The 12564-nt window shown below is 37.6% G+C and overlaps 1 protein-coding gene across 11 annotated transcripts in view; it reads right to left on the bottom strand.

The window, feature by feature from the left end:
- CTBP1 (C-terminal binding protein 1) overlaps positions 1–12564 on the bottom strand; it is a 244849-nt gene that overhangs the window by 14534 nt on the left and 217751 nt on the right. For all 11 annotated transcript variants that reach the window (XM_069795688.1, XM_069795709.1, XM_069795694.1 and 8 more), the window contains 2 exons: positions 8544–8750; positions 2466–2680 (listed from right to left, as the gene is read on the bottom strand). In XM_069795688.1, coding sequence (XP_069651789.1) covers positions 2466–2680; positions 8544–8750 — 422 coding nt within the window. The remainder of the gene's footprint in view (positions 1–2465; positions 2681–8543; positions 8751–12564) is intronic.

The raw sequence follows: 12564 nt of genomic DNA, 5'->3' as shown, positions 1-12564 counted from the left end.
GGGCTCACCCAAGTGACAATCACACCTGCTGTGCAGACATCCCATATAGGCTTCTGGGAGCTTATACACCCTTCCTACTTTTGTGCTCTTGCAAATAGATAATTTGAGTTTTGAGTATAGCCTAGTGTACTTATATGCCCTTTGAAGGACTTCAAAATTTTAATCAAAGTGAACCCTGCTAAAATCTTCTGCCCCACCTTAATAACCTTGCTTGAGTTTTCATTTTAGGACTATATACAAAACTCTAAAGCTAGTACTAAGTCCAAATCAAACAGAACATGGCTGCATAAATGCATTCTAGTGGGAATGAATTACATGACTCATGATAAACTATAAGGGTGGATGCAGCTGGAGATGACCCTTAACAATGGGTGGAAGCTTGGAAGAGCTTCACAGCTACAACTGCTGACAGCTGTTAAATTCACCTGCACTAAACCTGCATAGCTGCTTTAAATAAAATGTATAGCATTTTAATTGCAGCGCCTTTTTCTCAAATCTGTAAAACCAAAGATGACCTCAGCTTCTCTTAAGAGCACTTGATTACCATGGGTTCAATAAACATAAGCTTGAAAGACTTCTCTGAGCTCCTCTGGGACTACAAGGCCAAGCACAATGGCTAGGCAGAATGCTGACTAATTAAAAGGAAAACCTACTGAAAGAGAAGACTGACACCAAATTTTCAAAGACATTTTAAGGTTATGTAATTTCAGATTCTGAACATAATTCAGGGCGAGACTTCAGTGAAATGAGATGCACCATATTTCCCTGTCCTTTGTTTAAAAACTGGTTATTACATGAGCATGCAGTATTGGACAAAAACGGCATGCAACGCTCTCTAAAAATTTTACACCAACTCTAACATCTGTCAGCCTAAAAAAGCTATTCTGCTCTTTTTGATTCATATTCAGAAGATCTGCTCTATGCAAACTAAGCAGTCAGAGGTGTTACAATTTTATGGTTTTCACATCAGCTGTTACAATACAGACTACTTTATCCAAACTTTTATCCAAAGCAAGAACTATCTTCTAACATTTTAATCCTTGTTTTAATCATGAAGGATAACAAATAGCAAGGTAAATGCTTATGATGTCCCTTCCAGTACAGACTTTATTATATGCATTTCATTTCAGATGGTATCACTCAGTTTTAACATGTTTTGTTTTGTTTGTTCCTCTGATTAATGCACTAAGCTCTCTCCAAAGCTCACTGCATTTATCCACCTCCACTCAAAACCTTCCTGTGATACACTGGCCCAAGTTTCACAGTCCACTGTATAATGACTGACCACAGCTAAGCCTCCAGACAGTCCCACTGAATTCAGTGTGATCCTGTTTGGGTCTACATGTCTGCATGCAAAGACATCTAACCATGTAATAACCATTAAATGTACCTGAGCACACAACAAAAGAGAACGTTCAGGGCAGGGTGACAGAGCTCTGTTCTCTTAAGACATTTGCATTTTAAACTTCTTAATTTTTTAGAATTTTAATTCCCAAACCCTGATTTTATGTTGCGATGGATTAGCAAAATCCCTAAACTCTCAAATCAAGAAGTGTGTTATATTGTCAGTTTTCTGCCATGATCCTGCATGACTGTGGAACATGTACAGTCATTACTTCAGTTCTCCTAAAGTTCAAGAGTAGTAGGTACAAACTATTTCTCGGAAGCCAAGCAATGATTTTACTGCAAAAGAGTGTTACTGTCATTGTTACCAACAAATACAAACACTACATATATAAAGAACAGCAAAATCAACTATTGTATCTTAGAGTTTCTTTCCTGTACACTATCTGCATTCTTACATCTCAATGTTGTATTTCTGGCTGTTATCTACACTGAGGTTGGAGTCAGAAGCTACACATTTAATGAAAAACCTTACTATCAAATTAGTGAATAACAGAGCAGTTACTACACCTAGATTTTGAAATTATTTTAATATTACCTAAAACATTAGGGAGAGGTTAGTACTAATTCCAAGAAACATTATTTTTCCAAATAATGCAATGCTGTAACTGCGATCCATCCATGAAGCACTCTGCAAGCATCAGGACTGAGCACAGGGGGGAGCCATTTAGTCATAATCCTTAAATTACATCTAAAGAACTCAAACTGAGGAACAAGAGTGAAAGGCAGAATTGCTACCTGAAAATACACAGGTAAAGAAAGTAGCTACTAGAAGACATAGAAAAAGTGCTTTTACATAAACACAACTTTATTAAATTTGAGCAACATTAAGAAGAACAAATTATTTCCACAAGTGCAATGTTACTGAGCAAAAAAGACAATAAAAGCAACAAAACATAAGCCACCAGCTATTTACTAATCAGTTATAAATCTGCTTGATCTCAAAGCAGCAAAAGGGAAAGAAATTTCCTTCAAATGAGAATCTGCCTGTTTACATAAATAAACGCTATACAGTGTCAGCCACCAGCACCGGTGTGGAAGGTGCCCACAGAGATTATTACCTGCTTTATGGTGAAGTCATTAATAAGATGATGATTGTGTTCATTCAAGTTGCAGTGCAGGGTAACACAGTCACTGTGGAACAGCAGATCCTGCAAAGTGCTCACCCGCTGCAGTCCCAGAGCACGCTCCATGCCATCTGAGAGGTATGGGTCATAGAAAATCACACTGAAGCCAAAGGCTTTGGCACGTAGTGCTACTGCTTGCCCAACACGCCCTAGAACAAGATAAACATGCAATGAGAACAGATGTGAAGCAGCTGGTGTAAGGTAGCCTCCTCCTTCCTATTGCAAATGCTTGTATCAAGCCATACCGTTTCGTACAGCAACTGGAAGAGGATAAAAAACAGGTGGCTCCCATCCCACTTGAAATCATCACTAAGATCAGAAACATTACATCTGGGCTGCTTCACACTGCTTTGTTCAAAACAAAGCAGGAGGTTTGCACCTTTTGCAACTGGAGATCTGAAAAGCCAGAAAAATGTCACGTAATCTGCAAGAATCTGTGTAATACAAGGGCTTGCCTGCTGGGCCTGTTTATGGTAAAACACTACTGCTTGTGAACATCCTGCCCAGGACTTACTCTTACCGGTGTTGGACCAGCTGGCTTTAATAAAAAGCTATAAAATTAATCCTCAAAAATGGATGCAATAAAAGACAATTTGTTTAATCTGAAGCTCAACCGTTCTCAATGCATGGAATCTCCTTTCTGAACTAGTATTTTCTTTCGTTTTTGAATAACATCCTTTCAGCATTATAATGCCTAAAAAGAAACCTGTCATCTGAGGCTCTAAAATTCTGTATCCATCTACCTAAATGATGAATAAATACAGTCCATCATATGGCACCTACTTAAGAAGAGTGTGATACCATTTGGTATTCACACGGACCTTAGCTTTTCTCTGTTCCTCTTTCCTTACTGTCATATTTCAGAGTTGTGACTGAAACTGCTCTTTGGGCATGACTCCATGCCACATGTGTCAGGAAGCATGTATGTCCCTTTGAAACACTACCAGTAAAACACAGAGGAAAAAAAGTGAGTACATCTAGTGAGTAAGGGTATTTTGAGGAACAAGAACTCCTACACTTTTCAGGTTAGAAGACTACACACTAAATACTCACATGAGAATATTACAAGTGTTAGATAAACACATTTCAAAAGCATCACTAGACATGCTATAACACTTATGTCTCATTTAAAAAAAAAAGTCAACAAGTTTTCTTTTGTAACATCTGAGTTTGTTCAAAAAAGCATCAAGTTAACACAGGGAAATCCCATCTCGTTCCAATTGCGCTTGAAGGGATTTCCCTTTGCTTTTCAGTTTCTCTTTGAATAAACTCAAGAAGCCACAGAAAGAAAGGGTTTTTGTTGATCATTTAACCTGAACACAGCAATTCTGCAGTGCTTAGTGACAGATGTGCTTGGCATATTAAACAGTATGCTAATCTCATGGGGGCTGTCTGCTTTTCTTTGGGGACACCAAGTTAAAATACTCTACAAAATCTTTTATTTCAATACTTGCATACATGTTATTTGTTTGCTTTCCAAGCTGGTTTTTTTATAAACTTGAATTAGACAATTTTCAGCACAAACACTGTATTATTTTCAAATTTTGGCATGTTCACAGCTCAAGGAATCAGTCACACAACTGTAAACAATTTTTATTTTTTTTTAAAACGAAGCATATCACTTTTACTCCAGCTCCATTCATTTTCACATGCAACATTCTGTCATCTGTTCTTTTTTACACTCTTTACAACACTAATACCTGAGGGGATTCACAACAGTGAAATCTCTTACAACAGACTCTCCAGTTAAAGCTATGCTTTCCATTCATTGCAACCAGGCTAATAAACCAAAGCTTTCTTCAATGTGCACGAAGTTTCCTTCTGAAACATTTGGGAATCACACGCTTGTACTTCTAGCCAGAACTGTCCTATTACAATTATTTTATGGGATAAAACTCTTCCACAATTGACAATTCATATTTAGTCTTAGTTGTTAGACAAATACACAGGTGGACACATGTAATTTGCCAATTCCTTTTTAAACTACAGTCAGACAATACAGTATAACCACAAACCTACGACGTTTTTTTCCTCTCCTGAAAAACTTTATTATCTACAACTCTCCTGGGCATGAGGGGTGGCTCAAAACCTACCTCAGCACATCAAGAACAACAGAACAGCATACAAAGCATCTCACCTTTGGGACAACTCATATCTTAAAAGCATATACAATCACTATGAATATTCATGGCTGTTTCCAGGGAAGGCAAATTCTGAAGTTCAAAATACTAAACAAACTTCTTGGTCTGTAGTGTGGGAAGAATGCAGAAAATGCATGTTGCATACAATTGCAAAAAAAGCAGAAAGCAACAAAATCCTATTTTAGAAATTAGAGATTTATACAAAGCTCTAGCAAAGCCCGTGCATCATTTCAGTGACACCAGAAGTGTGAAGAGAGACTCATCAAAAACGCCTGGGTCTCCTGTTACAGTCTGACCCGTCGACTCCCCTCAAGTCTCCCAGTTTGTAGGTGTCTCTGACCTTGCCCTTGCCAATGACCCAATTTGAGTGTGACAGCAGAGTGGCTGCAGTTGTCAATGACCCCTGGCTTAGCCCCTGGACCAAGAATGTGCATCCTATGCTGGTATTAGAAAATCTTATAAAATGCCCTTGATACCGTGGAAATGTTGATGCCCTGCCTGCAGACTTCCATGGAAAGAAAAAATGCTTTTGCTTAGCAGCTCCTTCCTGTCTACGCAACAGTAATGGAGAATCTGGGTAATTTTTCCTCCCTCTTGGAGAACTCTGAAATACGGAGAGTGCCATTTTGTTACATTTCCTGCTGAGCACATTAAGAGAGCTAGTAGGACCGCTAAGAGTACATCTTTTATTGCATGGTAATACCACCCAACTCTTAAGCTTTAATATTGTCTGATAATGCAGATCAGTACTTTGGGCAACATCTAGTCAGGACTGTGGGACTGTTGAGAGAATACAGCAGGTGAGGAAAGACAAACTGAGTGATGACATTCATTAAGATGACAAGAAAAATGTATTTGGAGGAATTTCACCTCTCAGAGTGAGGAAATGCATTAGCTATTAGTCATCAGCATTTGTAACTAGGAAGGAAGGGGAAGGGAGTGTGACTTCACTGCCTTTGCTGCTGTAAAATCATCATTACAGCAGCACCAGGTCCAGCTAGCTAGTCATTGAAGTACTTACATGCTGCTGCTCATAAATATTCTTTTTAAAAAAACCTTAAATTTCTAGATATAAGGTGAAAAGGTAGCTTTTTTTTTAATGCAGGGCTTACTATCCACACTTGTGATGCATCACTTGAAATATAGGACACTAGATAGTAATAAAGATTGAAAGTGACAAAGACAGCTGTTTAATGATGTGATATTATTATTTATGTAAGGCTCAAAGAATCACACACTTCACAAAGACAGAAAGAAACACAGGCTTTGCCCTAAGGAGCTCAGAGGCTAACCAAACAACAAAACAATGACGGATGGTATCCAACAAGGACACGAAGGAGGCATTATGCTGTTGAGTCTCTGCTTATCTTCGAGCTCTATACAAGCAGAGGATGAGAGATGGGGTTAACTTTAGAGGAGCACGGAGCAATAGGATTAAGCAGGACAGACCAAGTGTCAAAGCAGGAATATGCATGAGAGGAGGCAAAGAAAAGTGATGGGTGATGGAAAGAAAAAGGCAAGTGAGTCATGAAACTTGGCTAGACCAGCGGATAAGGAAGTGAGTAGCTGAAGCTTTGGAGGGAATGACGTAGTCATTCCTAGCACAGAGATAGGCAAGAACTAGGGTGTTTCTCTTTGGCAAAACAAGAGAAAAGCCCAGGAACAGATGTGAAGATGGACTGGAGTTAGCTGTTGCAGCAGCAAAGTGATAAATTTAAGCAACCCTCTGCTGAAGAGACCACAAGTTTAAGACAAGAATAGAGAAACATAGCTGTGGTTGAGATATGAGATGATCTTGGACACACATTAATGAGAAAGGACAGAAACAGCAATACTACGCGGAACTAGAGAAAAGAAGGACTTAGATGATGAGAATTGTTTGGTTTGTGTGCGATACATTCACTTCATAGCCTCGTAATGGTTCATCACTTCTTATGCTGACATGTCTAAATAATAAAATAATAAATCGAGGAAAAACTACAGATGTGGGAAGAGGCCACTAGTAGAGAAACATAACCTAAGGGCACCAGTCTCTTGAAGGTGGTTATAGATACACATTTTAGTCTAAAACTAGAGACAGGTAGCCTCTTGCAGTGAGCATATATCACAGCCTAAGTGCCTGAAGTGCTCAAATGTGAAGTCTAGTACAGCCCTATTTCCTTATCTTCTAAGACTACATTTTTATTCTTCATTAATACATAGCTACACAGGAGTTTGTTAGAACATGTCAGAATCAAAACGTTGTGCCTATTCACATACATGCACAAAAACAAAACAGTGGAAGTTTTTACAACTGACTTTAAAAAATTTTCCTTGAAATTGTGAATATTCTATTGTAGGAAAAGAAATAGAAACGATAAAAGGCTAGAGAAAATGACTGCTTAATAACTGCAACAGATGTGTACCTTTAAAAATCAGACTTTACTAGCCTTTTAATATACTATGCAAACAAAAGGCTTGCTTTTTAAAACTAAAACCAAAACCTAGCTTTTTACGTAGTGTTACACACATATTGGCGATCTGATTATCCATTTGTTTCCCTGTGCTTTTCAGTCATTCATAACAAAAACAACACACACAAAATTCACTTAAGGAAGTCAATAATGAATGACTTTTTTTTCTAATCTCAGTCTGGAATTTGTGCAATACAAAAAATGCAATGCCAACAGGACAGATATCTCTAGCAAATATGCACATGGCACGTGAGCCAAAGCTTAAGTTTCAAAAAGTAGGTATGCATTTCCGTTTTTAAAACACTGCAGGTGATTGTCTATTATTTATGTACAGATGCTGTGACTGTGAGTGCAATAATCACTGTGTGTTTAAATGAGGTGCATAATTACACAGGTATAGATTTGAGAAAGCAACTTCATGACTAACTTCTTGAAAGTCATATTTTAAAGGCAATTCTTCGACTGTGAGGATGTTTTTGGTGTGTTGCATACTCATTTAAATGAGTACTATGTAATGCCAGGCTATTTTCAGCTTCCAAAAGTAAGAGTTTGTGGCTTGAGTTATTTGACAGCAATGTGTAACTGGAACAGTCATTTAAGTATGATGCCGTGTTGTCAAAATCATATTATTAATTCCTGTGAATGAATACCACAGCAATTACATCCACAATCTATCAGATCTTTGGTAAGACAAGCACATGACTGAATAATTTTTATCTAGAAACTGACTTGCTTGTTTTTCTTCTCTACTTCTGTAATAGACAGTAATTAATTCATCTCAAGCAAGCCTGTCCATCTGTTAGATGCTGAAACACATTTAGGGCCATTCAGAGAGGTAAGTAGGTGATTTTATTAGGTCTGGAAACATTTCAAACTTTCTTGCATATATTTTTCCTCTCATTTGAGCTGAAATACAATTTCTGATTCAACTCAACCAAACGTATAAAATAACTGCTCTGCAGGCTGTTACTGCAGCAAAGACTTTTCAGATACATTAAAAACAGTAAAAGCAAAAAAGCACAAACAGAACCAGATGTGACAACAGATGAGAAATTCAACATATACACGTGACACCGGGCTGAAGTAGCAGGATCCTTGTCCTGGAAAAGAGAAGTGATGGTGTCTCCTTCTCTTAGAACCAGCGTGACTGACACCAGGCAATATGGCAACAGAAAGATGTACAGAATTCAAAGAATTGAGAGAATATCAGCAACAAAATATGTTTTCTGAGGGAAATGATGATGTCTAAGGGGAAAACATTTGAGACATATAAACACCAGGAATGAAGTGGTATTATACAGCATGCTTGACATGGAAGGGAGTGAAGAAAGTATTCCATTTTTATAGCTCAAATCTTCATGATTTTTTTAAAGCAATGGAAGGCAAGGAGTATTAAACCACCTCTCAAGCCAACATACCTAATCCAATAATGCCCAAGGTCTCCCCCCTGATCCTGGCAGCTCCAGAAGCCACTTCCCGAATCTGTTCAACGCTTTGTACTCTCGTGCCTTCTCTCAAAGCCTGGTGAAGCCAGGTGGTTCGCCTGTACAGGTTCAGAATGTGGCACATGGTAGAATCTGCTGTTTCTTCTACCGAGGCAGCTGGCACATTACACACTGCGATTCCTGCAAAGAATGGGGGGAAAGGATACCATTTGCCAAACATCTCTTACTTTTTCCCATTTAACAGCAATTCAGGAGTATGATGTTTAAATTTACAGATACTTCAACACCTGCTTTGCACAAATACTAAGTTTCTGACTGTAATGACAGACAGAATACTTAACATAATAGTTGATAAATATGTGCAAACATATTTTTTCTGATTTTTTATTACTATTTATTGTGTTTACAAACTAGGGCAAACAGCAAACGGACCACTGAAACCACAAAAGGAAAGTACTGAAGATGTCAGATAGTTTAGAACACAAGTCTTGGTAAGCGTTTTACATGCACACTGAGCTAGGTGTTTTGAATGGCAAAGAGAAATCTGCCTTGCTCTCAACAGTGTGGTTAATGATCATTGTTTAGATTTAATTGAGTGTGTTAGCTTTCCACCACTGAGCAGATACCCTCCCAAAAGCTATCTATACAAGTTATAAAAAGGATAAAATAATTTATAATGACAGCAACTCTTATAAAGCTCTCACAGGACAACTATTAGTATTTCCAATTCATGCATGGGTAATCATGATACAGGGAGAGACAATTTGTTGCGTGTTGCACGTTTGCAGAATTACGACAAACAGAATCCAAGTCCTTTCCTGGTCTCTCATATTGAAGGTATAACCCATCGAATTGTCAATAGGAAAATATAAAATTCACTTCTGCATGGCAAGGAAAGATAATGCAAAATTAAGTCCATGTTCCTAATAGCTGAAAATTTACTAGTTGAAAAGGGCATAACAACAAGCAGCTAAAAGACCATTACAGATTTCCACTGACAGTTGTGGAAGGTAGACTGATTCAAGACTCACAATATTCCTTTTTTACTTCAAAAAACAGATCAGGCAACAAGTGATTGTAATTGCATGCAAGTTATTCCATTCTGCTTTCTACCCTCCAGGACTCCATGTACAGCAGTTAAGCAAAATGTTTACTTGAAAAAGTTTTGTGTCCTTTTTGACTTGTCTGTCTTCATTTTCTATTTACTACATGTTCTCTCTCTAATCATCAGCTCCCACAAATGTTTGTCTTTCAGTTCTGCTGACTGAGATCACAAACAGTATACAGTATAATTTCATGGTGGAGGAAAAAAGTGTTTTGTATCCTAAAAAGCACCCTAATACTGTTTTCACTGTTTAGTTATTTGGATTTTTACATAAATAAATATTCAATCAGTCCTCAGCTAACGCCAGTGTATCTTAAGAAGCAAGGAAAAAAAAACGTTCTCTTCAATAATAGTAATAACAATAATTGACAAATAGTAAGTTTATACTATATTTATCTATGGTTTACACTCAAATGCCTTCATTCTGCTGCCCAGTACTTTTTTACAGCTTGCTTTAGATCAGTAAAAACCAACATAAGGACCTGCAGAACTATTTTTTTTTCCTCTGCTGTGGAGATAGTGTCTGCTGAGTCCCTGCTCTTAGACTTACAAAAAGATAAAACAGCATAATTTGCTGGAATATTAATCTTGGCAACCTGCTAACATCAATGGTAGTATGGAACTTGCCATTTTTTAAAAATGGGGGGAAAAAAGCGAGTGGAGACAAAAGTAAAAGACTGAAAAATAACATCCCTTTAAGGGCATCATATCGAACAGATGCATTTGTTTATACAAAAAGTCTTTTTCATGGAGCAAAAATGCAGGTTTTAGATGGCAAAACAAATTTAATAAGCATGTCTCTTGATAGCTGGCATCACAAAATATTTAAAAGGCGCTTAAAGAGTTATATTACATATTTGGGAAGAGAAATAAGGAATTGAACTCACCTTATACCTTCCTCCCTAATAGGTTTCCTTAGGAAACCTGGGGAACAAAAGTCAGATAATTTCTCTTGTAAGCTGTAGGAATTTCTTTTTCCCTATTTCCCCCCAACTTTAAAAACAGCTAATTTCTGAAAGGCAGAGACATGGTGAACCACAAAAAGCAGCAAGAGAGAGGCAAGGATATGAAGAAAAGAGACATTTCACATAGGAAAAGTCAGCGCACTCTCATCTCATATCCATTGCTTCTATGCTCCCTCCCTTTTCTCCTTTTCCCACCACTTTCAGTGATCTTGTGCATAGGTTCAATGCTGAAAAATGCAGGAGTCGACGGGCATCACCTTGACTCCCACTTCACTTGCATCCAGTTACACTCACAACTTGTACATATTTTCTAGCCAACAATTGATAAAATGGAGAAAAATCAGACCAGATCTTAAAAGATTTTATCCAAGAAACATATGTTTTCATGCATTTTAAGGAGAGTAAAAGCTAACATGAAAATAATAGGAAAAGCTGGTAACAACACCAGGAGCCAGCTCTATGAAAAATAACTCCGAAAGTTACTATGGAAGTTCAGGAATATGTCTGACTTTATGGTCTAACTCTACACTATGTTTCAAGAGTGAATCAAAGCTTTTTAGAAAGAGCAATCAACTCTCATATTACCTCTTTGAGATGCATATTATTTCTATTAGTTCAACAAATGGAAAGCGATTTGTCCCAGTAGTAGTGAGTTAGTATTTAATTCCAACCATTTCACACTAACTGTTAAAATCAGAGATTTTACACTGCAAACCTTCCAGTATTTACTGGCTTTTGACAGAGTGGACAATCCTATTTTGTAAATACTGGAATGCAGAAACGGGATGGATCCTAACTGCATAACTCAGTCTAATCACAACATATGAACTGAATGATTAGGAATGTGGCCATTTAGCATTTCACACGAATCAGAATTTCCCAAATCTGCTGTACTCTGGCTTGAAGAATTATGTGGATGCACTTAAATTATAAGCTTGGGTTACAATCCAGCATGGAGACTCGCATAAAGAGCCAACAAACCTGCAAAGATTTTCCTCTTGTCAGGGATTCTCTGCACAAGTCGGACTCCTGACAAGTCAGGGCCTTTGATCTGTACCTAGGTTTTGGCTTTTGATCTAGGATTTTACCCCAGGCCAGTCTCTACACATATATGTTTTCTGGGGCTCACAACGCATGCACCTAACTGTGGCACCAGTTACAATATGTGGTGACAGCCTTGCATGCTTTCAGACCTGATCTGTTCTTTACAGAAACTCACAAAGAAGTTGTTAGCCTCTGCCTGCTGTGCAAACTACACCACTATTAGAAACAGGTTATTATTTTACTAACATTTACTGATAAAGAGACCATATTGCAGCTCCTCACTACATCAGTGGGGTTATTACTAGGACTAAGCACTATCACATTGAAATAAATGTTTCCAAGATCTTCCCAGAGCATAACGGGAAACACCGTTGGTCAACCTCAGTCTTAGAAAAGAAACAAAGAAAACATAGACATTTATTCCAAGTAGTAGTCTGACCTGTAGATTACAAGAGATGGTTTAACCTAGAGTAAGAAAAGTACAAATCAGACTGTTGTTTTTTTACAGTGAAACACTAAGCACCATCTCTTCATAGTTCCAATATCTGAATTTACTCTGAAGCAGCAACAACTGATTCCCCTATAAAATCAATATTTCTATTTTATGGAGTGGTTTAGCACTGAATCTCATGCATCATAAGTAAGTCTCAGACAGTTGATAATGATCTCATTTTTTATTCAAACAGAAGTATGCCATGCTGATGGAATTATATTTTGTGATCGGATTACAGCAGTAGTAGTTAAAATATACAATTGGGGTAAAAAAGAAAGACACGAAAAATTATGGTCTTACTCCTTGGGTCTATATTGAATAGGCAGATTGTCATCCTGTCACAATGCTGTTAATATTATCACTTAATTAACTAATGTTAGTATCTCC

Source organism: Haliaeetus albicilla, chromosome 1, assembly GCF_947461875.1.
Source record: "Haliaeetus albicilla chromosome 1, bHalAlb1.1, whole genome shotgun sequence".
Classification (NCBI taxonomy): domain Eukaryota; kingdom Metazoa; phylum Chordata; class Aves; order Accipitriformes; family Accipitridae; genus Haliaeetus; species Haliaeetus albicilla.
Note: the sequence above shows the minus strand (reverse complement) of the source record. Positions and strands in the feature narration are given on the sequence as shown.